Source organism: Dryobates pubescens, chromosome 6 (assembly GCF_014839835.1).
Source record: "Dryobates pubescens isolate bDryPub1 chromosome 6, bDryPub1.pri, whole genome shotgun sequence".
In the NCBI taxonomy this organism is placed as follows: domain Eukaryota; kingdom Metazoa; phylum Chordata; class Aves; order Piciformes; family Picidae; genus Dryobates; species Dryobates pubescens.
The window spans coordinates 10,716,616-10,742,656 of NC_071617.1; the positions used below are offsets into that span (position 1 = coordinate 10,716,616).

The following is a 26,041-nucleotide window of genomic DNA, read 5'->3' on the forward strand; positions in this document are numbered from 1 at the left end:
AGGGTGAATGAAACACAGGAACAGGTCGCCCAGAGACACTGCGGAGGCTCAAAGCCTGCAAGTGGTCAAAATGGTCAAAGCCAGGTTGGATAGGGTCTTCAGCAACCTGTTCTAGGAGAAAACTGTCCCTGCCCATGGCAGGGGGATGGAACTAGGTGATCTTCAATGTCCCTTCCAACCCAAACCATTCTATGATTCTATAGAATAAGAAGAAAAAGCAAAACAAAACAAAAAACCAAAACTGTGGAGTTAAGACAATCTGTTTATCAATAAAGGTGTATGCCTTCTTTATGCTTTTCATTAATGCTTTCTGGAAGCAATACTGAGGAAAAGAAACAGGGCAGGTTATCATGAAATAGTAGGCTCAAATTAACTAGTTTTATGATTAATGAGCCAGAACACACAAAACATGGTCCTGATTTACTGCATCTGTAGTTTGCATGTTCCCAGTTTCCCTGTCTCACAGTGCTGAGATTCATAAGTGATGAAAACTTACCTGCTTGACCGGTGGTAACACTGACAGCTGCAAAAAGCCTCTGGGAACGACTCAAGTCAGAAACCCCATTCACAGCTTCAACTTCAAACGTGTAGTTAGCATGAGCTAGCAGGTCCATGACAGTGACATAGTTATCTACTAATCCAGTTTGCTGAGGCATATATCCAATATTACTCCCACAGGGAACACATTCACCCTGATCCCAGCTGCACCTCTTGCACAATATGCGGTAGGTCACGTCATTTCTTCCTCCATTGTCAGCAGGAGGACTCCACTCCAAACTCACAGTTGTCTGGTTGATATTGAAAATGAGGTTCTGTGGTGCAGATGGAGGTCCTATGGAACACACAAAAAAGTCCAGGGTAATTGCACAGAACTACAGTGGGACATGTAGCTAGCATTTTAATTACTGAGACAGAAAATAGTTGAAGCATATTTCTTCACATAAACATTCCATTACTTTTAGTACAAGCTGCATGAAAGCTTCCTTGAACTCAGTTGGCAAGAACTTTATTTATTTTCCATTAAGGCATCAGAATAACAATTGTCTGTATATTTACTGCAACTGCCTTTAGCTGTTTCTCTTCTGTGCAATTAAAAGGATTGGTTAATGTACCTTAAAGGTTGTCTTTTATAGTATTCCCAAGTACAGGATTTGTTTGTCTCTTGTAAAACATATTGCATCAATTGCATCTACTCCTTTGTTATCAGCTCTGATATGATTTAGAGAGGTATTTGTTGCTGCTTTGGGTGTAGGAGACTTCTGCTATTTGAATTACCAATTTGTGTAGGCTAGTCTATTTGCAGTTAGAAGGTTAAGCCAGATTCAATTACAGTTCAGTCAAAGCTCAGATCTGCACAGGTACTTCTCATTTTTCATGTTACTCATTTTGGTATTATATCACATAAAGCACATTGTCTACAATTTTACAGCCATGGGAAAACTATGCCTGTATTCTATCTATCACAGTAAGTTATGCACTTGCCCCACATGCAATGTTTTCCAACATCAGATCAAGCAAACATGAAAATTATATTTATGCTGATTCTATATTCACTGTCAACTTTTTTTCCGCTCTGCCTTTCAATTTCATTTACTGTTATAAATGTACTTCTCAAATACAGGAAAAGCCAACCGAAACTGCTATCTACAAGTGGCTGCACCTGGTTGGTTAAGCAACGTCCTTTGCTATTAAATTCATGGCTGACTCACTTGTGCATGCGACATATGGTGGATCAGAAGGTGCTCTATAATAGCTATCTTCACAATCGCATCTTGAAGATCCTTCCTTGTCAGAGAAGCTGTGAGAAGGGCAGCGGGAGCACTGCAGATCTTGTGAGGAGGATTTGTAGAACCCACGGCCACAAGCTAAGGCAGAACAAAACAAAGTGAGAATTAGATTTGCATAGATTACTATTCAGATCTTCTCTGTCACGTGAAGAAAATATTCCTGTAAATGACTAAACCATTCATTCTGTTATGTTGGTGCAAGGAAGATACCATGCTCTGATTTCTTCAGTTGATGCAGTTAACAATTTTGTAATATTTTCATGAGTTCAAGTTTGTAACAACAGAACAAGAGGACACAGTCTCAAGCTGCACCAGGGGAGGTTTAGGCTGGATGTTAGGAAGAAGTTCTTCATAGAAAGAGTGATTGGCCATTGGAATGGGCTGCCCAGGGAGGTGGTGGAGTCACCATCACTGGAGGTGTTTAGGAAGAGAGTGGACAGGGTGCGTGGTGCCATGGTTTAGTTGATTAGATAGTGTTGGATGATAGGTTGGACTCGATGATCTCAAAGGTCTTTTTCAACCTGGTTAATTCTATTCTATTCTATTCTATTCTATTCTATTCTATTCTATTCTATTCTATTCTACTCTACTCTACTCTACTCTATTCTATTCTATTCTACAAATACCTGAGCAAGTACCTTACTCAGCAAGTTAGCTGACAATACCAAATTGAGAGGCTTGGCTGATACACCAGAAGGCTGTGCGGCCATTCAGCAAGACCTGGACAGACTGGAGAGCTGGGCAGAGAGGAACCTCACCTGGAATATTGCATCCAGTTTTGGCCTCCCCAGTACAAGATGAGGCACTTAGTGCCATGGTCTGGTTGATTAGTTAGGGTTGGGTGATTAGTTGGACTTGATGATCTTGGAGGTCTCTTCCAACCTGGTTGATTCTGTGAAGAGGGACAGGGATCTACTCGAGAGAGTTCAACAGAGGGCTAGGAAGATGATGAAGGGACTGGAGCACTGCCTTATGAGGAGCCCTGGGGCTTTTTAGGCTGGAGAAGAGACTACTGAGAGGGGATTTAATAGATGTTTATAAATATCTGAGGGCTGGCTGTCAAGAGGGTGGACAAGGGGCAATGGATATAAACTACAGCACAGAAGGTTCCACCTCAACATGAGGAGGAACTTCTTTGCTGTGAGGGTTGCAGAGCACTGAAAGGGGCTCCCCAGAGAGGTTGTGGAGTCTGCTTCTCTGGAGACTTTTAAGATCCATCTGGATGCATTCCTGTGTGTGTCCTGCACTAGATTCTATGGTCCTGCTCTGGCAGAGTGGTTGGACTAGGTGATCTCCAAAGGTCCCTTCCAACCCCTAACATCCTGTGATCCTGTGTGAACCTGTGAACTGGCAGCATAATATTTTAACACAGAGGGCCATGGAAATATGACAACCATCTGTATTTCACCAAAGAAGAGTACAATAATGGTGTGAAATAGCTGGATGCCTGCAATGGGCCTAAATACGGCAAAAACAATCTGGAGAAGTACTGCTTTAAAACCACTGAATTGTTCCTGGTATCTGAACAAGCTGATTGGGAATGAATGGAGCAACATTTACTCTTCCCTGATCTGTGAAACCCAAAGAAACTGCAACTTATCAGTGAAGACTGATGCTGGGGATCACAGTTTTTCCAGTTTCACAGAGACACAAACTAGGCTGAAATGAATTTACTAAAACTTTCAAGGGTAAGTTAAAAGTTAGGTATATGGAAATATGCATGTAAGATCAGTTCATACATTGGTTTGCCTAGTGTGAACCCATGGAAGAAAAAATGTGTTGTGTTCCAAAATTGATGTTTAGAAATAATTCTTTCAGCTACTCTGATGGTTTCCAAAGGAGAAACATCCATAAAACACACCTATAATGACACTTACAAGCAGAGAACTGCAACCTAGACAGCCAGCTTAAGAACAGATAAACTATGAGAGCTGTAAGGGATGAGGAAGAGAGAAGCAGGGACTAGACAATGCTAAAACTGGAAAGAGATTGAGAGTCTACTTCAGCACTGAGGTTATGGGCAAACTTACAAACGCTGTCAACATGAAAAACAGAACAGGAAAGTCCTCCAGAACTTTCTAATAAAGCAGAAGCTTTTTCTACCACACTATTTTATTCTTTTTTCCCAACCCTAACAGACAGTTTAACCTTCTTAAGCCATCACCTGTAAGCAAAGAAAAGTGACAGTGCGTGAAACGTTCTATTTGGTATCAAAATATTAAAGCTAGTTAAATAGTCATTCTGAACTCAGAGAGAGAGAATTTACTTTGGTTATATTCATATTTGCTTGGATATTTTCTCAGGACAGAAATGCAAAGTACCCAAAGACACTGATATTTGGAACAGTTATTTAAGTTGCGTGGTACTTCACCGATGGAAAGTGCATGAAAACAATGAGCTTTATCTAAATCTCACTGAGGTCAATGAGGAACGTCTCTGACATTAATAGCCTTTGGACTGGACCCACAGTATAGCCACAGCAACTCAACTTATTAATCTGATTAATTTTATGCAACTGAAAGAAAAAAATAAAAGGTGTCAATACTTCAGGTAACAGTAGATTAAAGTTGATGAATTAAGTAAATCAAAAGTGGATTAGAGCAGTATAAAATGATAGGAAATTCTGGCCCTCTACTGCTATAAATACAACAACTTTAGAAAGAAAAATATTACTAAAGAAGAGAAATTGCCATATTGTTTAATGTTTGTTATGCTGAAAGAAACAGTGGATGGAAGCAAAATTACCTGGCAGAGAAAATTAGTATGCAAAGCATGTATCCTCTGACATTGAGAAAGCAGTGCGAGTTTGCATTAGGAGAAAATCTAGCCTTGCTTGTAAAACATGCTATGGTCTTATTCTATCACAGTAGCTATTATGCATACTATTTATAAAAGAAGATAAAAATAATTTTGGGGAAATAATTGAGATAAACATGACCTGCGAGTTCATATTTATGACGAATTTAACTCAGAATTATCCTTCTTTCAAGACTGTTTCAGAATTTCCTGACCAAAGACAAGAAGCACAAAAGCTTAACTGATTTGTATGCCTGTATCTTAAGATATGTATTTGAACTTCTGTCTGCTTTTTCAGTACTTGCAATTGAAATGCAGGGAAAATTACCAAAGAATAGTTTCCTGCCTTCCTTAGATAGTCATGTTCCTTTCATACTGAGGAAAACACTGGACATTGGGTCTTCCATAACATAGACCTCTGCAAAGCGAAGAATAACTTAAAAGGCAAAGATCCCTACTGTGTTTCCAGTCTGTCCCTCTCAGCAGGGAACATTACAAAGCAAAGATTCAGAGTAAAATAGAGATTTCAAACAAATGTAAACAGAAAACCTCTTTTCATTTTTTTCCTGATGACTTGATCAAGACATTTATATGCTTAGTCACTTACTATTTAAAGTAAGTGTGCATTTCTTACTAGAGTTCAAAGGATCTGAAGGCCTGTGACTAGTTTACATGCCTGAAAGCCATTTATTCTCCCACACAGCATACCACAGGCAGCAGGTTCAGGCACTTCTACTGTGCTACCATCCTAATAGCTTTTTTTTTTTTTCCAGTAAGAGGTTTATGACAACATTTAGAAACCACTTCTTTCTTTTTTTTTTTTTTTTCAATTTATACATTCCAGAAACATAAGAGGAAGAATATTCCAGCCCTGAAATCTTGAACAGTATGGTAAGAGTGCTTTTAGAAAGGATTTTTTAAAACTTTTAAGAGTTCTTTAGAACAGAGTGGAGACAGGAGTACACTTGTAATTTGAAATAATGATTGGAGGGATATAACTAAATTATTTCTTGTCTTCATATATTTTAACTTGTCACAAAAATTTGTTGTTTTTTTTTTTTTTTAGCCAAGCAGTGGAATAATTCTATTGCTTATATAATTTATACATATTATTGTCCTCGAGAAGGAACCTACAACAGAAAACTCCACCAAGACAGGGTGCTGCATGGACCACTTATGAAGGTGTGATAACTTGCCAGCGAGCTATTACAGATCACAGATGGAGAAAAAAACCAAACCTCCACTCTTCCTTTTTTAAACTCATTTTTTTCCTACCTTGCCAAATTGCTGAGGGAAAATGCTTTGTATTACAAGTTCTACACTGTTTTAAATCAATCTATTTTGATCAAATTCAGTTCTTTTATGTAATATTTTTAAGATCATGGAGACAGGTGCTATAAAATCTTCACTTCCACTACCTCTGTAAGTGGCATTAACAAAATTATAACTGTAAAAAAACAACAAAACATTAACCAAACATTACTTGGAGCTCTGTACATGCAATCTAAAAGTGATAAATACAGTTACTGTTCCACAGAAGTATCTCATAGCAAAGCTTGAGACAACTCAAATTGCATTTGATCCCATCCATTTTAATATTTCAATTCACCAGTGCGCAAGAGCACTCAGCAGCAGAGCTACTTCCCTATAAAGGGAGCCTATTTTACAAACCAATATATGGAACTCAAGCAATGATGGGCGATACGGGAGGGAGCACATCTAGTGAGGCAGAATTCTGATGATGTAGCCATAACCCTCGTTATTGTTGATCTGAGTAAAATGTGAACTCATTTGATTTTCTCAAGCAGGTTAAGAACCAGGACTAGTTTTGCTACTGAAGTACTGCAAAAGAAGGGAAGGAAAGGGAAGAAAGCCAACACAAAATAAATTTACTTCCATTCACTGTGATGTGTTATTTACAGCTGCTAATTTAATAGAACAGCTCTTCCCAGATGAAGCTCCCATTTTGTTCAAACAGCTGCTGCAAAGCCTTATATGTTCCAGGAAAGAATTTTGAACCAAGAGCAGTCAACATTACTGATAGCACAAAGACACAGAATAACACATATCGGCATACGCATAGAATCACTGAATCAACAAGGTTGGAAAAGACCTCAAAGATCATCAAGTCCAACCTGTCACCCAACACCTCATGCCTACCAGACCATGGCATCAAGTGCCACGTCCAATCCCCTCTTGAACATCTCCAGGGATGGCGACTCCACCACCTCCCTGGGCAGCACTTTCCAATGGCTAACAACTCTCTCTGTGAAGAACTTTCTCCTCACCTCAAGTCTAAACTTCCCTTGGTGCAGCTTGAGACTGTGTCCTCTCATTCTGGTGCTGGTTGCCTGGGAGAAGAGACCGACCCCCTCCTGGCTACAACCACCCTTCAGATAAAATCAACACTAAATACATAAGAAAGCTACACTTCAGCCCAGGCACAATTCTCTGCATAATATCTTAGCCTCACAACCATTAGGGACTGACAACAGTGACCCTCAAAGCACTGTCCAGCATCTTAGATTTGTTTACTTGTCTATTATAGCTACGGCTGCTCCTCAGAGCAAATCTTTCCACCTCCTCTGCAAAGCAAAGAGGTTTTTCTTGTTGGAAACCTGGCAGAGTTCCACCATGAAATAAAAAGACAATGCTAACAGCCCTCAGATGAGAGAGCTTCCTTACACCGTGGAGCTGCAGGGTGAAATTGAGCAGGGCATTGTCGTTTCCTGATTTAACTTCCTTGCCTGGAAGCCCCAAATAAAGCAGTATACTATTCTGTCTATATACAATGAAGATGACACTACCAGTTTTTCTTGGCTTGGACTAAGTTGCTCTCTTCTTGTACATCCAGTAGCATTCAGCCTTACCAAGGACAGATCTTGACAGCAGAGTCTGGTACACGGCTGGGCAGTGACAGTGCACAGTACTCACACGAATATATGTTTAGCACATGCCACTGCAGTCAATCACAAACATTTTGAGCCAATGTGTTTGGCATCATTTAAGGACCTATAGAGATACTGTAAACAATGGAATACTGCAAAGCCACAAGTAAATACTGAGGAATTAATACACACTGCTAGGAACTGTGATGCCACATCTGTGGCACAAGGAATTAGATGTTTCAACTAGAGAGGATGATTCCAGCTTATGTAGAAAGCTCTCTTCTCACAGCTCTCTGCCTGTGAGCTCATCACATGCCTTAGTGGCCTGGTAAAGATCAAATATTGTATATTCTTCTTTTTATATTTATGAAAAAAAAAAAATCCCAAGAAACTCTGAAGGAGGGAATGAATGCAGATGTACAGAGCAGCAAACAGCAGTCTGGAGTCCCACTTCTGGGACAGGAAAAAGGAAAAAAAGGACATGTTAAGTGCTGTTCATTTTTATGTAACCTTTTCACTCTAAATACTATGGAGATTCACTTTGCTTCTAATAGAGCAAGGGAACTTAAACTGAGAGGGATGATGGAAATACGGTGAGAGCTATGAGTGACATGTGCAACAACTGATGTTTATATAAGCAAAGGAGAAAGAGGAAACAGTTGTAGGGCAGTGACAAATTAACCAAGAATTTTTTTTTTTTGCTGCTACAATACCACAAACAAATTTTAAAAAGCAATCTCCATCTGTAGAAGTGCAAGGCTTCCTGGTGGCATATCAGCTTATGACTTAAAGGGCACACAATTGCTTCAGCATGTTATACACTTCACTGAACACGGCTTTTTACAAGATTTTTCAAGTTTATATGAAAATAATGAAACATAATTGCTTTCAAGGAGGTGACTGCACTAATTACATTTTGATCCTACTATAAAAAGTAGACTGGTGTGAGGGCAAAAAAATAAAGATGACATACTGTGCTAGCAGAGCAAGAATGCTTCTCTGTTTATTCCAGTTTGCCATCACAAGTATGTTTTAGCGCAATTTGTGCACACAGAAGAAGGTTAAATGGATGTTTAAAAAGCAATACTTTTTGAAAGCCAGCATCAAAGGATGACAAAGGACTAATTACAGAGTTTCAGCAATCCTATTACTACTTACAAACTTGGAGCAACAGCCTGATCCCTATGAGAACTCTGGCAAAATGACTGCTCACTTCAAGAGAGTTCAGGCTTTCTCCTAGGTTCCTCCCTCCTCTTCTCTCGAATATAGTAAGTTGACTATATGTTAAACCGATCCAACATGTAATTTTTTTTCTCCTACAGGTAATGGCTAGAATTTGTTTTATACCTTTGTGGACATAAGCCACATAATGCTTTGCATTACCTTATCAATGCTACCTTTCTATCCTTCCCAGGCCTGCGAACATTAAAGACAATTCAGCTAAACTCCTTTTCATAGAGATGATGTATACATAAGGAGCTTGTGCAGATGTTTCCTGGATGAAGTTATGCAGCTGCAAAGACTTTATTAATTATAAAATGCAAAATGGATTGTTCTGTAATTGAAACTCTCTCGGGCTCTGATACATTTGAAAATTAACATACATATATGTATGGCCAGGACATAGATGGATGCTGCTAGATTATTTGTTACAGATGGGTATTTTAGCTAATTCAGAAGAAAAGGCTGGTCTTTCTCCACTGAAGCTTTCAAGTATTTGCTTCATATTAATGTCTATGGTTCCATAACTCAGGACTGAAAGCACAGCTTGCAGAAACAGTACTCCCACTGCTAGTGTTGCTGACCTCATCTACAATGGACAGGTCCAGAATCTTTATTTTAATCCTATTGACAGTGCCTCAGTGGGAGTAATTATAACAGTCGGCCACAAATCCAGACCTCCTGTCACTGATATATTAGGATTTTTCACAACAAAAATGAGCAGCAGACAAGGAGGGTGAAAACAACATGGGGTAGTGATTATAGCAAGATTTGTCAAACCCCTTCTATATTAACCTGCTACAAACATATGACAGTTTGGCACAGGCGACACAAGAAAACACAGAATGTTTCATCTTCCACAGTATCAAAAAGAACAATTTTGAAAAGAATTTGTGGGGCACTATTCTCTTACGAGGTACATGGCTGGTAGATCAAAACATCAGATACAGGCATGGTTTAGCCAACATATCTGAAAAGTTTAGGTAAACTGAAAGCAAACCATTATAAAATAATTTTCAAATGTGGGTTTCAATGTGAAACACTAGACATAAAAAATCCAGTAACAAAAGGAGACTTTATAACCTCTAATCTCCTTTTCCAATAATTTGTGTATATTCAAGTCATGGCTATGTTTGAAACTGTAAATTACTTTTATAGTGAGAGATGGCATCTGTTACGCCTTCTCTGGCACCTAATATATATTGTTTTATAAGGAGCTTAGACCATAGTATTTTGTCTAACAACTATGCAATGATAAATGCCTAGTTAAAAAAGATGTTTATTTAAGCTTGATTTTTAAACTGCAATAGCGTCTAAAGATTATTCAAGTTTCAACCAAGGAATTATATTGTATGGTTTAGCCAGAGTAAACTCAAGACTCTTAATGGTGCCTCAACTATAGTGTGAATGACAGATCTAAATAGGGCCATTCCATGGCTGCATACCATCATCCACCAAATGTTTGCTGTTGCCTGTCAGGAATCTCTCAGACTTTGTATTCATTTCCCAAGCCTAATATGTCCTTGTTGTCCAAAGTCCTGCTATTGTCTTTTGAGAGATGGTCACATACTGCTGTTAATACAAATGGAGATCCAGAAAAAGAATGCTTGCTAAGTAATGGTAATTCATTCCAATTCTTCCACTGAATGAAGTGAAACATCTACCTATTTACAAATCTGCTTAAAAGATGAGAAACAAACAAAACACAACAACAAAAAAACACAACCACCAACACTAAACAAACAAAAAAAACCCATATACGTAAAAAAAGTATGTCATCATGTGTGCTTTTCTAACCTATCCATTTGCAAAGAAACACAGCACAAGGAAATACCCTGGCTCTGGCTAAGAAAAGCTAATTTATACACAAGGACAAGGTAATCAGGTTGAAGAACATATCCCACAAATCAAAGAATAGCCAATGTCACTACATTCTAACAGCAAAATTACTTTGAATCTAATGATTCTGATTAAGTACATAAAAGATTACATTTAAATAGCAATTAAAGAATCTCTTGTGCACTCTAAGTGGAATTAATTAACTGCATAAGTTAAAAGTCGGTCATTGAGGCTATGACATAATGGTTCTCTGCATTCTCAGAGTTTGCAAGAACTTGGGCATGTGCTTCTCGTTAACTTTCTTGGGAACCACAAATATAAAGACACAATGAAAAGATTCAAAGACACAAAAATGCAGACAGATGCAAATCTATTGCTGATTAGAGTGTGTTAGAGTATGAAACAAAACATATTATCGCCTTCCTGTTCATTCATTTCCTTTTTTATTCTTTTCTCTGTTGCATCCCCTATGCCCTTCCTTCAAAATTAAGTTTGCAAGGTGCTCAACTGTTGAGTAACAGCTCAAATTATTAGACAGACTGGGAGCAAATGTTTCACACTTTGCAGGACATGGTATAGATTTGTCACCAAAAACTTGAATCCATGCCTGAAGTTTTGCTAACAGCTGAAATTCTCTCTGTATTCCTCAGCAGGTTCTCAACCAGCCAGGGAATTAATGGAAAAATGTATTTGATTTGTTCATACTTTCTACTTTGTTGGGGGTTTTGAGGGTTATTTTCCCTCTTTTACTAAGCTGGTAATATGCAGTTATTAACTTTAAGTATTTACTAAAAACCCTGTTAAGACTACAGTGACTAAATTCAGCAAATATAAGAACACCAACTGTTGTGGAAGTTTTGATGCTGTGACAGGAAACTGTATGAATATCTATGCTATAACACACACCTTAGATCCATCAGCAGACAAGAGACATCACTGCAACAAGAAGAAACTGACTACACAAACTACAGTGTAAGTGGGGCTTTCTTCTAAGCAGATGTATGAAAACTACACACTACATTTGTCACATTCCTATATCAATGTCTTTTTGTTTGTTTGACTGTTTCTTCTTGTATTTTGGGGTTTGTCATTGAGAGGTTTTATTTGGTTTGTTTTGTTTTAATTTGTACAAAATTCAATTCAGTCACAGTAAAAGCAATCAAAAACCCTTGACCTACTGGTGATGAAACTAATAAAATAGATTTTCCCCCTGAGCATTTTTCTTAAACTTTTTTGCTACTTTATTCTTGGGGTGTAGCCCAAAAAAATGAAGCACCAAAAAGCTTGCCTTATACAGTGGTGCCACTTAAATAATAAACTGAGCTTACTGTGTTCAGCAGAGGCTTTGACATTGGCTGTACTACAACTCACCTCCTCCAGTGTCATATGGGTTCTGTACAACCATACCTTATCTTTCCAAACAGAAATTAATCTTTTGAGGTGTTTAAAGAACATTTTGGCTTTGTGATTGCCAACATCTCTTAGTGAAGGCTTTCTTTATTTTCTACAACAAAATATACCAAGAAGCTCCAAGCAGTAATGAATATAATATAATTTGAGTGGGTGATGTATTTGAGTTAGCTTGTTTTTACTGTATTTTCAGTTAAAAATCTCACCAGTCATAAATCATTCAGAAAATATAAAAACAATTTGAAAAACTGTTGTTCAATTTAAAGGCAACAATTGCCATAGTCCCCGACCTTGAAATCAGCAAAGGCCTTTTGTTTTCATGAAAAACAAACAAACAAACAAACCAAAAAAACCTTTAACCTCAAATACTGTGATCACTTTTGGGCGTCTCAAGAATTTCATTGAGGTTCTGGAGCATGTCCAAAGAAGAGTGACAAAGCTGATTAAGGGTCTGGAGCAAAAGTTTTATGAGGAGTGGTCAAGAAAACTGTTTTGGTTGTGGTTTGTTTTTTGGTTTTTTTTCCACCCTGGAGAAAAGGAGGATGAAGGAGGACCTTATAACTCTCTCCAACTACCTGAAAGGAGACTGTAGAGAGGAGGGAGTCAATCTCTTCTCCTAGGTAACAACTGACAAGATGAGAGAAAACGGTTTTAAGCTGTATCAGGGGAGGTTTATATTGGACATTAAGAAAAAATTCTTCACCAGAAGAATTCTCAAGCACTGGAACACGCTGCCCAAGGAACTGATTGAATCACGATCTCTGGAGGTATTTAAAAGACATGGTGCTTAATAACATGCTTTCGTGGTGGACTTGGCAGTGTTAAGTTTACGGTTGGACTTGATAAAGGTCTTTTCCAACCTAAGTGATTCTATGATGTTAAAGGTAGAAAATGTGCAGTGGAATCTGAAAGCACTGGTTACTGAGTAGTACCTATTATTTTTTTCTCTTTCATTATCTTTTAAACTTCAGTATTTTAGACTCTTTTAGCCTCATTACCAAACAAACAAAAAAACCCAGGTTGTCTTACTCTAAAGAGCAACCATGCTCTGCAGGACCACTGCAGCATAACTACGATGTGATGGCCTTTTATATAGAGCGGTGAATGTGTCCTTTGACATGAACATCTGTAATGCCTATTAATCCGCACAAAGGCTCTCATCTCCCTTGCCAAATGAACAGTTAGAATCTTGCCAGTTTGGCAACCAGTGTCCTCTAATCAGGAAGTCATTGTGTGTTTCACCAAAGTCCACACAACCATATCTGCAAAATATCAAATATCTGCAAAAGCCCTTTCACTCCCTAGCTACCCCTGCTCTCCCTTCCTAGTAGCAACACCAAGAAACTTAAGAGGAGAAGAAACATGATGGTATCTATTATGGTGGAGTTGCTTCTAAATTAGCATCATAGGAATAGTGGAAACAGTGACACATTTTGCTCTGTCATAGACATGCCATACAGGTCTGCCAGACAAAGAGAGCTACGTATGCAGGGGTCAGAGTTTCAAACTTGCCTCTCATCATGCATATTCTTCAATGGACAAGTCCTGTGGCCATGGGAAACTGCTTATGTTGTCTCAGGAATAAGAGATGCCTGCATTTAGTACTTTTCAGGTTGCTCCTCTGCAACTTTCCAGCAGAGTCTGTGCACTGACTTGCCTTCCTGACCTCAAACATAGGCAGGCATGGGTGGTACAATATTGGCTTAGGCTAGCTGGAGGATACAAGGGCAAGTTTTCCTTCCCAGGTGGCCAGGAAGTTCACCTAACATTGTCTCTAAAAGCATGGATACTCAGCCAGTCTGGTTTTGCTTAATACGGATTCCAAAACCCAATGCAGATGCGCTTATGCTGACAAAGGAATTCCCTAACAGCAATCTACCTCTGCAAGACCAAAAAAATACTTTATTATACAGGCACAATCATTGACATGTCACTGAAGCTTTATTTAGAAAAACTTCTGACATACTACTGTCAAACTAACATTGTGCTGCTTGTTTTATTGATTCCTCAGTCCAGTTAATTCTACAACCAGTCTATGAAGGCACAGAACAGGATCATGGGGCTGAGAAATGTTGGAAACACCTCTTTCAGCAGCAACTCTTATTTGATGCATTAATAAAAAGTACAGTTAGCAAAAATACAATGTGGGTAGCTTCTTGTACTTCTCCAGAGAATAGTACTAAGTCTCCTCATTCAGTCTGTCATTACATCATAGGTACCCTCTTCACACAGATGACTCTGTCCTAATGCCCCAAAATCCTGCTTTACAACAACTGTCCAGATACAAATATTACAAAAGTTTCCTATGAAGTCCTCAAGATAACCTGAACTATTTTCATGAAATAATTTTGTCCCTTATGAAACAGCAGAGGTCTTTTGAGTGAGACTTAGATCATATGGCTCAAGGATAAAATTCTCTACAAAGCAAGTGTTGCAAATAGATCTGTTGCTGTAGACTTCACGAAGTTTTGAGACAATTAACTTGATGTGGATGTTTAATTTGATTTAACTGTAATGGTGCTTAATAACTGGCTGGCAAGAAATAGATCTGAAGGGCTTACTCATAAAATAGAACAGAAGCAAGTATCTCTATAAGCTTTCCAACTGAAATGAAATTAAAATAACTTAATAACACATTTTTCTTTCCTTTAGACAATGACCTACCATTACCATTCCAGGCCTCTATCCAGAAGAAATTTTTTCACAGGTTTCTGAAACACGTTCCTCAAGGCCATCATTATACAGCAGGCAAATCCACTCAAACAAAGAACCAGCTACTAAGCACCCACATGAGAGAAATTAGACCAGTTCTGCATAACAGTGCTACAGAACCTAAAAATAACTTTAGCTGCATATCCTGGTCTCAGATATTCCTACACCTAATGTTGATTGTCCAACTTACTCAAAAAAATATACTCATGACTATCGACTCAGTGTGATTTTGGAGGAACTTCAATGCAAAAAAAAAACCCCAAAAAACCCAACTGTTCTCCACAGTTACATTTGGGTTGAAATGGGAAGGAACAGAAGTAATTCTTGAAATGAAACAAAACCCACACTCATTTCTTTAACAAGGGATTCCCTTTCAGGTTCACTGAAGCCAACAATATTTTTATCAGTGCATAGACTAGAAATTTAAACTAAGTGTTTAACTATAATTCAAAATAAAAATGAATTTAACCTCTTTATCTAAAGATTAAAGTACCAGAAGCATCAGTTTATGAAGAGATTACAAACACACAACCCCCCTTTAATAGAAAAATATTGAGGAAAGGCACTACCATAGTAATTCACTGATATGAAACTGAACTGGAACAAAACATGAAGAAACTTCTCGTTTGTTTCAGTAAATTTACAGTAACAGAAAACATGGCTAACTCTGACAGATTTATCTGCTACAAGCTTTGATGAGAAAACTTCCCAGATTTACACAAGGCTTTAATTTCAAATAGTACAGCATGAGTTGTGATACTGTGAAATGAAGTTGTCTTTACTAATTGCATACTCTGAGCAGAAGTGTGTTTTACAGCAGACAGCGTATCAAATCTGCCTGGCTGATCCTTATGATTTGGAACTGTCACTTTCTACTAAGCACAGAGAAAATAGGGAGGGGCACTAAAGCCGCTCAAAGATAGCAGCCATCCAAGAAGATAAAGAACATGCTGAGGAAAAGCAGACAACAGATTGCAGAGACAGAACAATCACAGATGGAGGCCAGGTGGGTGGGTCAAACAGTTTTTTTAAAAAAGGTTTATTTTCATATTTAAACAGTACCCCGTTGTGTAAATGTTCAGCAAAGAACTGATAAGAAAATGGATTTGTAAATGCGTTTGAACAAACAACAAGTCTTATAGTCAAGAGGGGCTTAGTTGTATATAATTAAGGGATAATATGCATGGTTGTAGAGTGTATGATACTGCAAGTGATTAAGCACCACTGCAAAACAAAGAAGGTAGATATTCAAGGAAGCTTTATGAAGCCAGCATGGGGTAATCTTAAAACATGAACTTTCCTTTAGGGGAGACAAGAGGATATTCATCTAACCATACAAAAGATTTTTTTTCACTGAAAACACTATGAACTTCCATGCTGCTTCTGCCACCTAATCAAACTCTTTAACTAAGATTATCACATTTCCTTTTTCACTGTACACTACTATTGCATTTAATCCTTTAAAACCCTTAAGTGGACAGCTCTGTGCACATATAATGCCCAGGTTCACTGGAACTGTGTGCAATCATAGTCCACTGCAAATTTCTGAAAACATAGTGGCATTAGTCAGCTGAGCCATTACAGCACTGAGGGCTTGATCCAAACCCACTCAAGTAAGGTGTCTTGAGCAATGGATGACCTTAATCATGTAAATGAGGAAGATCAAAAGTCCAGATAGACTGCTGGCTTGTTTCTGGCGATGACCTATGCCAGATGCTTATAAAAAGAAAAAAGAGCAGGTCAGTGGCAGAGGGAACCTGCATCCAACAACCAAGCACTAGTAATCATGAACTACCATCTCAATCTCTTTGATTAATATCCACTGACAAATTTTTACCTCATTAATTTCTCAAATTACTTTTATAAACTGACAGAGTTTGTCCAAGTGACTATTTACCTGAATGTTAAAGCACATTTATTTATTATAAGAATACACAGTGAATGTTTCCACACAACTCCTTCCAGAGCTGTACATTGCACAGATACAGCCACACCACCACTAAATCCAGGTAATGCTGACAGTAATGCCACAGCAGCAGACAACTCTGTGTGGCTCTCAAAAGCCCATGAAGCTGAGTAAAGAGCACATTCCAAACACCAACTATTACATGGGCTACACACAGGTGGCACTGAATGCATAGCCAGATCAGGTATGTCACAGCGGAGACTGCAGTATAAACACATCAAAAATTTCCTTTTCATCCTTCTAGCTGTCAGGTAAATTTCCAAGATACCTGATATTTCAAGGCATTTAGAAAACTTGTAAGGATTTAGAAACTTACCATTCCCATTCCTGTTTTATATTATCATTATTTATTTGTGTCTTGGGTCACAACTTTTAAAAACTGAAAAGGAATTGTAAGAATGCTAATACAACATGAATGTATTCATATTAGCACTTTTGCTTGGATCTAGATTGCACTTTTGAAGTGCTTACTATGTTTTGGTCCACATCAGAGTAATCTCAGGACATGAACTGGTTGTCTTTCTGAAGAAAATAACCAGGAGATGTGCTCAAAGAGTGTAACTAATTCATCCTGACCACAACTGGATTATATTAGACCTACCACAAGTAAATACTCCAGAAATTTATTTACTGTGGATATCAAGGCCCCAGGACTAACCACTTTGATTAATAGATTCACTTGTATTACTCCGTGCTCCTTGCTAGTGACACCATCATGCTGGGAAAAAAAAGAATTCTTTATTTAAAGAAAATTTAATGGTTGGCTTTGATTGACAAATCAGTAGACAAATTATCTAACAGACACAGAACTGACTCAGTGTCCGAATTGTGAACAATCTGTAACTCAAATGATATTTTTCTGTGCAAGGAATTCTTCAAACAGCTCTATGTAGCTTGTTAGAAAGACAAATTTATAGATGTTGTTTCCTCGGTGGTCAAGAAACTGCATAATTCTTTGAAAAAGAATAAGATATTTAAAGGGAAGCAATGAAGAAAGAAAGTTGTTATAGTCACAAACAAAAGAAAGAAAACAGAAGAAAAAAGAAAATTAGAGCTGGTTTACAGAAGTGGAGGGAGAAAAAGCACATTTCTGTAAAGTTCAGTAACAGGCAATGGGGCCCAGTTTGTCCTTGCATAACACATATGCAGCTTCCAGAAGTTAGAGAAATGCCCTCACTGCCCATGGCAGGACTCAGTTTTCCACTTAGAGTGGATTTTAAGGCTTTCAATTAGGCTATTCAAAAATCCATTCATTCATTCATTCATTCTCAAAAAGATGGACTGCCTCAGAAGAAATAAAACATATCTCAAAAAGTCATGGCAGTGGCCCAGGGGACAGGAGATATTATCACAGACAGAAAGCATTCCCTGATATCTCCTTGGCCTCTAATACAATTCCATCTCCAGTTCGGCTCCATTACCCGAAGGCATAGTGGTCCTCCAGTACCACTGTTCTTCCCTATTTTTGTGATTTCTGCTATAAATACTGATGTTTTATTCTAAATTATAAAAGCACAAAAAGTAATTAAACTTTAATTAAAGTTAATTTTATATTAAAAGCAAAACACCAAACAAAAAAACAAAACCAAAGATGGAACAAATTCAGAGCCTTGATAGGCTATGGAGGTCCACTAGGAGTCAAGGAATGGGCCTGAGCAGCAGGAAACAAAACAGGCATTCAGTCTTCAGTCCTCACTCAGGGCTCAGTTCAGCTCCTTCTCCTACCAACTTTTTCTCAGCCAGAGGAATTTCCATTACACAACCCAGCTCCTTATTACCAGCAAGCACTCTAATCAAACAGACCTACTGATCTCAAATGAATCTCCTCTGAGACAGTGACAGGAAAGCTACACAAAAGCATACAGGTTGGGCAGCTCTGACACTAGATTTAAATGCAAAGCCAGACCTGGGCATCCTGAATCTGCCTTGAAGAAGACTTCATCAGGAAAAAAGGGACTGCTGGGAGGGAAATATCAACAGAAAATGCACCAGTGTAACAGAGAGCAGGAATATCTTTCAGAAGTCATCCAAACTAATCCCTTGATCTCCACTACCTAGCTGGCAATAAGCCACTAATTGAATGTTCAGGATGTGATTTCTCCCAAGATTGCAACACCTAAATTTCAGCCTCAGTATGTTAGTGCTTACATGCGTTATGAGTAGTTCTCATTGCAGTCTATGAAGACACTCAGCTCAATTCTGAGCTGCCTAAACACAATTCCCTACTCCAGTATATTAAAGACTATGCTGCCAGATCCCCAGCTAATGGTCCAAAAGACTATGGATCTTCTGTGACTCTTGTATCACATCCACCAGCCACAGACATCTTGTATACTATGAATCAAACCCCATCCTCTTGCAAATGGTCACTGGAATGGCTCTCCAGGTGACACCTTCAAAATAAATCCTGCTCTCAGTCAGTTGTCCTGGCATGCCAACATATAAAGCATCCAGTCATAAGAAAGGCACCCAACTGCACAGCCTCATAAAATATCTCCTGATTTTATGTGCAAGCACTTTATCTAGCATCCTATGATAGGTGGGTAGTGATGAGAAATGAGAACAGTAGATTATTCATAATTGTCTATCAGATCTGCCTCTGTCAAGTACCAAATAGATCCATACACATAGCACTGTAGAACTTTTTATAGCTTGTCACACAAAATCTCAGTGACTGAACTGAAATGAGTAATGTATGCCTAGAGGGAACGAGACATCAAGCTGAGGTTGGCATATCTGAGCTTTTGAGTAGAGAACTGGTGTACTGTAAATAGTTATCTAAATTCAAAATAAAACAGTGGTGAAGATGTTTATGATTAAGTTAGGCTATCATGACATTTATGTGGAAGATGATGAAAATTAATTTGATATGAATGCAAATTTTACCTGGCAATTTCCTGTATTACAGCAGCAGTATAGATAGAATACAAATTTGAAGAATCTTGATTCTGCATGACCAATGTGAGAATATCTATGTTTGTGGCCATGTATGTACACATGCATTTTTCACAAGCATTCATGTTTCAATGATATAATACTTTCTACTGGACTATTGTGTATCCAAAAATTAATAGTAGGAAAAGCAAACAGTTTGAGTGAAGTTAAGAGCAAGTAAAGATTCTCTTACTAATATCTGTGGAAAGCTGAGTTAAAGACTATCAAAAGAAGGAAAAAACCCTCTACTCAACTTTTCATAACATCTTTCTTCAACCTTTGGTACAAACACACACATGACATCACTGAAATAGCAGATACAAAAGCTATACACTGGGCTTTTTGCCAATAGAATGAATGCATGAAGCTACAAGAAGTGTTAATTGTGGGATCTGGGAATCCCTAATTAACATTATAGTCCATACACCTCCAAGGATGTCAACCCCACCCAGTCACTAATTCTCATTAATATGGCACTTTCATGCATTTTTGTGCCCTTTTAGTTTCTATGTCCCATATAGCCCATAAGTGGTCAAAACTCTATCCTGTATTCAGCCTGACACTTCTAAAATATTTGGCATTACAGATAGCTTTGTCAAAGTAGAACAGAACACCACTCAGGGGAAAGAACTCTAAGATGTAAAAGGAATGCAGATAAATCATAGAATCATAGAATCAATAAGGTTGGAAAAGACCTCAAGAATCATCAAGTCCAACCTGTCACCCAATACCTCATGACTACTAAACCATGGCACCAAGTGCCACGTCCAATCTCCTCTTCACAGTATCACAGTATCACAAAGGTTGGAAGAGACCTCAAAGATCATCAAGTCCAACCTGTCACCACAGACCTCATGACTAGAAAGCTCACTGCAATATTTCTCAAATACAGGGAGAGGTTTTGACTGTGTGAACTCACACATTTACCATCAGTGACACACATAGTGACTTTATTGTACATACTTGCAAGAATGAGCCTAAATCTGTATCATCACTGTAGACATACTGGTTTTCAACAAGTACCTCTGGATGGGCTTAAACTGATACTGCCTCCCATCTGTTCTCTGCATTTATGCCTTTCATAGAATCATAGAATCAACAAGGTTGGAAAAGACCTCAAAGATCATCAAGCCCAGCCTTTACAGTAGTACCAGAGGTTTCAAACAGCTCACACTTAGTGGTGGATTTTCACTCATTATTCTTAGTCCTAAACATAAAATGTATTGTAGATCACCAATCAAAAAACCTGTTTAATCAAAGTCTGAAAATGGGAGTTAGCAGGAAAAAAAAAAAAAGGAATTTAATGTGAAAATAGGTAATTTTAGGGTTGCTGTACTGATTGTTCTTTGTTTTGTTCTTTCTTTTCTTTATTCTTTATTCTTTTTTTAATATTGAATTCACTTACAGCCTCTCCTTTTTATTTGCAGTGAAGCTGCAGTAAGATTTTTCCACCGGCCGTAGCTAGTTTGCAGAATTAAGGGCTACTGCTGTACGATTTAGAAACACAGATTCTTGACCTTTTTCATGATGATGTTTCTACAACATCCTCTGGCAGCAAAGCCTGTAGTCTAATCGATTGTACAGTAATTGTCCTAAAACTTAATATAAATTGTTTCTGACAGTGCTTAAGCACATAGCATTTTTATTTATGTCCACTGACATATGAAAATAAAAAACTCCTTTTCTCTTTGTAACATCTTGGCAGACTTTAGAGTCTGCATAGAAATAAAAGAGTTCATGTGTTCAGCCCTGCTTTAATAAAGCCAAAACAGCCCTCAAAAAAACCCCACCAAAATCTCTCAGCCTTAAGAATGAAGACGACAAATGCCAAATCATGCTAGCAGATGAACAGCTCCCATGAATATAAAAATTGAAGCACCTCTTTCAGATGAGAAAATCAGAAGAGCACAGGAGACAAAGGAAAACCTCAGACACACTAAGTATGCAAGAAGATTAAGTATGGCTTATGTGGTTTTACTAATAAATCAAATCCAGTAAAGCAAAACTTGAGGAAGAGATTGACTTTTTAGTATTATCTCTGACTATATTGTTCAGCTAAAGATTCAACAGATATACAGGCCTTTTATATGCAGCTCTTTGCATATGCAGCAAAATTTATGTCATCTGCTCAAGTTTTATACTAATCCTGTTAAACTTAGAAGATTGACGGCCCTGTTGTTTTCATGAAGGTCAAACAAGTGATGCAAATTTCTGCTGATTTTAGTTCCTACATTTCTGGAGAGTTACTTTAGTTCTGTGGGGTTTATATGTACTCTATTAAGGCAGCAGCCATGTTTAAATACTTCAACGAGATGTGAAAAGGCAATTCGTCAGTAATAACATAACATTTGGCAATCCATACACCTGCCTTATCTCCTTTGCATAAGAAGCAGATTAAAACTGTTGTTATTTTCTTTATTCTCCTTCTCTTTAAACAAAAATTATTTTTAATTTTCAATGGACTCTTCCTTGCAAGAAGATGACCACAGTAACTCATCATCTTGAAATACATCTTGGTAACTCTTTTAGCTTCTCATTTTTGTATCAGAGATTTTGTGTATCATTCTTCCAGATATTCCAGCATCTTACTGTCCCATCTTCTTCAGCCTGATTTCTTGGCACTAAGTACACCAAGCTTGTCTTCATTTCTCTTGTTTCCTCTATTTTCTCTGATTAAACAATGAACAAGTGAAGCAAAGGGTGATAACAATCCCATTCTGTGTAGAGACAGGAGCACCTCAGAATCAACTAATTCCTTTTCTTGAATCTGGTTGAAAAATGTAGGCATTAATACATTAAACAGCAACAACAGCCTTCAGCAAAACCTATGTAATTTCAGAAGAATTCAAGCTGTTCAAAGGAAACTATCACTTAGCTAGAGAATACTTTCTATCAGACAACAGAATTAAATGGAAGAACTGGCTTCTCTTTTTTTCTCTTTTTCTTTTTCTACACCTCCACCAAAACAACCATGAAATGATAAAGTGGAAAAGAGCCTTGCTGTCAGCCATAGGCTATACCTAACAGACAGGCACACTGAAGACAAATGCTTTGTTCCCGTGTCTTTCTTCTTGTGGATTTCAGAAGAGGGTTGTGGAGGTTGGAGGGTAGATAGACAAGGGGCTTCTATTGATTTTGTGTTCTATACTTGCTCTTGCTACTTATTAAGAGCTGTGGAAATTGCCCATAGCAATCTTTTTCCATGTTTATTTCAGGCTGCAATACTGTCACTCCTGTCTTTGTTTATGTCCTGGAAAAGCAGTTCCTCCAAGGGCCACTGCTACAATAGCAGCAGACACCCAAGTCATATAAATGAAGATGGTAAGTGATGTGTAAACACTTTATGATATTCCAAAGTCTCCTATGAATCGTTACATTCACTTAGAGAGATGAAGACCTTCAACCCATAATAACTACACTTAAGGCCACCCAAAAGCACGTGATGGTAAGACAGATCCCATAGGATCAGGCTGTAAAAGACTTATTTTTAACTATGTGTCTTTTTTTCAACCAGCGCAAGACTCATTGCATCCGTCCTTCAAGAATTTGCAATGGTGTCAACAATAGCGGTAACAGAGATAGCAGCTTTCCCAGCATCTGTCGTGTCAGCGCTAGGGCCATCAGCATAAACAGACTGTGCAAGAGACAGTTGTCCCATGTGAATCTGTAAGACTCAGCCAATTCTCCCCATTCTGCACTGATCACTGATGAAAAGGATCTTCTTTGAAAGGAAGGAACAATGTTAAACATAATGGGACATACATAAAGGAAGAAAAAATTATAAACTTTAATGTTCCTTGTATGCACAAAATAACCTCAGGATGTTTATGGCTTGCTTTCCCTGAATTTCTCCTGATAAAAGCACACCTCAATCTGATAAATATTCCCTGACAAGCACCATGCATTCTACCTGTCCAGACACATAGAAGAAAAACAAACAAACAAAAAAAACCCCATCAACCTATGGATGACTAAATATTGATGAATATGATGTGAATTCTAAGGCAAGTTCTACCCTCCTCTGTCTTCCACTTTCTAATTTACAGAGTCTGCAGTATTTACAGTTACAATGTCAACCAAAGTCAGAAGAAATAGAATTCTGGAAAGCATTACTACCATCATTAGCACTCTTTATCTCAACTGCTTATCAGACATATATAAATCTTGATGTCTTTGTGACTCACTATGATGAAATTAAATGAGAACAAACAGAGCAAATGCAGGTCTACCTCTTTTATATCTAACCTAGTCAGACAGTCATCAATATATTTGATCTACAGCAATATATTCTGCAATATTTCAGAATATTCTTATTTTATCCAACTAAATATCTTAAGTATTTATTCCTTGTATATGTCCAGTTTCCTAGTAGATAACCATTCTCCAGCATTGACTGAATCACAGAATCACCAAGGTTGGAAGAGACCAAGACGACCAAGTCCAACCCATCACCACAGACCTCATGACTAAACCACGGCACCAACAGCCCCTCTTGAACACCTCCACGGATGATGACTCCACCCTCTCCCTGGGCAGAAGGATCAAACATTTCATACAAAAGCCTTACATATTCTCTTTCCTAAAGAAAAACAGAACTTTTATTTTCAAATATATATTTAATTTGTGTGCAATATGGTGCAAAAGGAACCGAAGTCACCATACACAAAGGCAGGAAATCAAAGCAGTTAAGAGTCAGTAAGAATGCTAAAGCATGTGATATCCCTGTTCAAACTGCAAGTACTGTAAAAGCACAGAAGCTGTACATTCACACCAAATCAATCCCCTATTTAGCCTCAGATATTTTAATCTGTTTCCTTAAAAGGACAGGTGCTGATGAAGATTTGAAACAGAGACCAAATTAAGAAAATGACAGGAAAAAAGAATCCCTGCTGCTACAAAACAGCACTCACCAGGACTGCATTTCTTAAATATTCTCCTTCAAGGAGAGTAGCATACAATTTTTTATATTTAGCCAGGGAAAGTGACAGACTGAAGTCAGAGTTGCTAAAAACAAGGCAGGTAGTGTGAAATCTAAGGAAGTACAGACTGAGAACTTAAAAAGAGGAAAGGGGTTAAAATTCCTTTTCATCTTTAGAAAATCAGCACATTATTCCAACTGAGCTAACATGCTCAACTGTACTGCAGGATTACAAGGAAACTGAAGACAAAGGTTTCATTCACAACTCTGCCCTTTTACAAGAGATAACCTCCTGCACAGATGTAAAGTCAAGTCACGTCTGATTAAGTTCACTTCTCCTGTGACAGTGGCCAACACTTTTGGAATTAAAATAGAGGAACTTTGATCCTGTATCTGTCATTGTCCTGCACATTGTTCAGATCAAAATTTAGTATGGCAAAGTGGTGCATGTAGATATTCATTATATTTATGCAAAAAAATCATAATGAAGTTTATATCCTTTCCTTTCCATTTTCACCACTAACAAAAATGTCAACTCTTTCTAATAGTAACTTGTGAAATAATTTTAAAGATCACTGATTTCCCACCATATATTTTCTCCTATGACAGAACATGTTTAAAATGAATCAGTACCTATGTTGCTTGGATATGTGCCCTTTCTTGATGACCATCTTACCTGTCTTGTTTCTGCTTTATGACATCACAAATAGCTCTTATGTTGTATAAGATGAGATAATAAGCAGAATACTTTGCATCAACTCCTATTCTAATGAAACAAAGATTCAGGCCATTCACTTCAGCAAGGCTGAAATTTACCTTTTAACAATGAAAATTTGCCAAATGCTGCTGGAGTTGCAGCATGGTCACTGGACCCCAGACAGCCTCCAACCACCACATCTCCCACCAGCACTTCTCTATGGGTAAAAAGAAGGTCAAGCAAAGCCTTACCCCTGGTAGGCTCACACAGCAGCTAGGATAGGAAGCTATCCTCCATACACTCTAAAAACCTGCTATACTGCCTCCTCTCTGCTGTGTTAAGTTCCCAGCAGATATCAGGCAGGTTAAAATCACCCATAAGAACAAAGTCTGGTGATCTTGAGACAGCCTCTAGCTGCCTATAGAATAATTCATCAGGCAGAATAATTCATCAATCTCTTCATCCTAGTTGGGTGGTCTGTAACAGATTCCAACCAGGATGTCTGCCTTCTTGGCCTTTCCTCTAATTCTCATCCACAGATGGTGTTGGATGATAGGTTGGACTCAATGATCTCAAAGGTCTTTTCCAACCTGGTTAATTCCATTCTATTCTATTCTACTCTATTCTATTCTACTCTATTCTAAAATCCACTGGGAACAGCTGAACAGAACATGGCATCCTTTTATTTGTTTTTTTGTGGGTTTTTTTTGCAACATTTGATAAATAAATAGAGCAGGAGGTTTCATGAAAACATGGTGTAATAAAATATGCATATTGATATATTTCACTATTTAATATTTTGGGCATGATATCTTCAGACACTGCCAGAACTTATTTACAAAGTATATTTACAGGTTCTGTCATTCAGTTGTG

The 26,041-nt window shown here is 37.9% G+C and overlaps 1 protein-coding gene across 5 annotated transcripts in view; it reads right to left on the reverse strand.

The window, feature by feature from the left end:
• Positions 1 to 26,041, reverse strand: part of EPHA7 (EPH receptor A7) — a 170,160-nt gene that overhangs the window by 110,017 nt on the left and 34,102 nt on the right. For all 5 annotated transcript variants that reach the window (XM_054162591.1, XM_009909855.2, XM_054162590.1 and 2 more), the window contains exons 4-5: positions 1,710 to 1,865; positions 497 to 832 (exon numbers count right to left, since the gene is read on the reverse strand). In XM_054162591.1, coding sequence (XP_054018566.1) covers positions 497 to 832; positions 1,710 to 1,865 — 492 coding nt within the window. The remainder of the gene's footprint in view (positions 1 to 496; positions 833 to 1,709; positions 1,866 to 26,041) is intronic.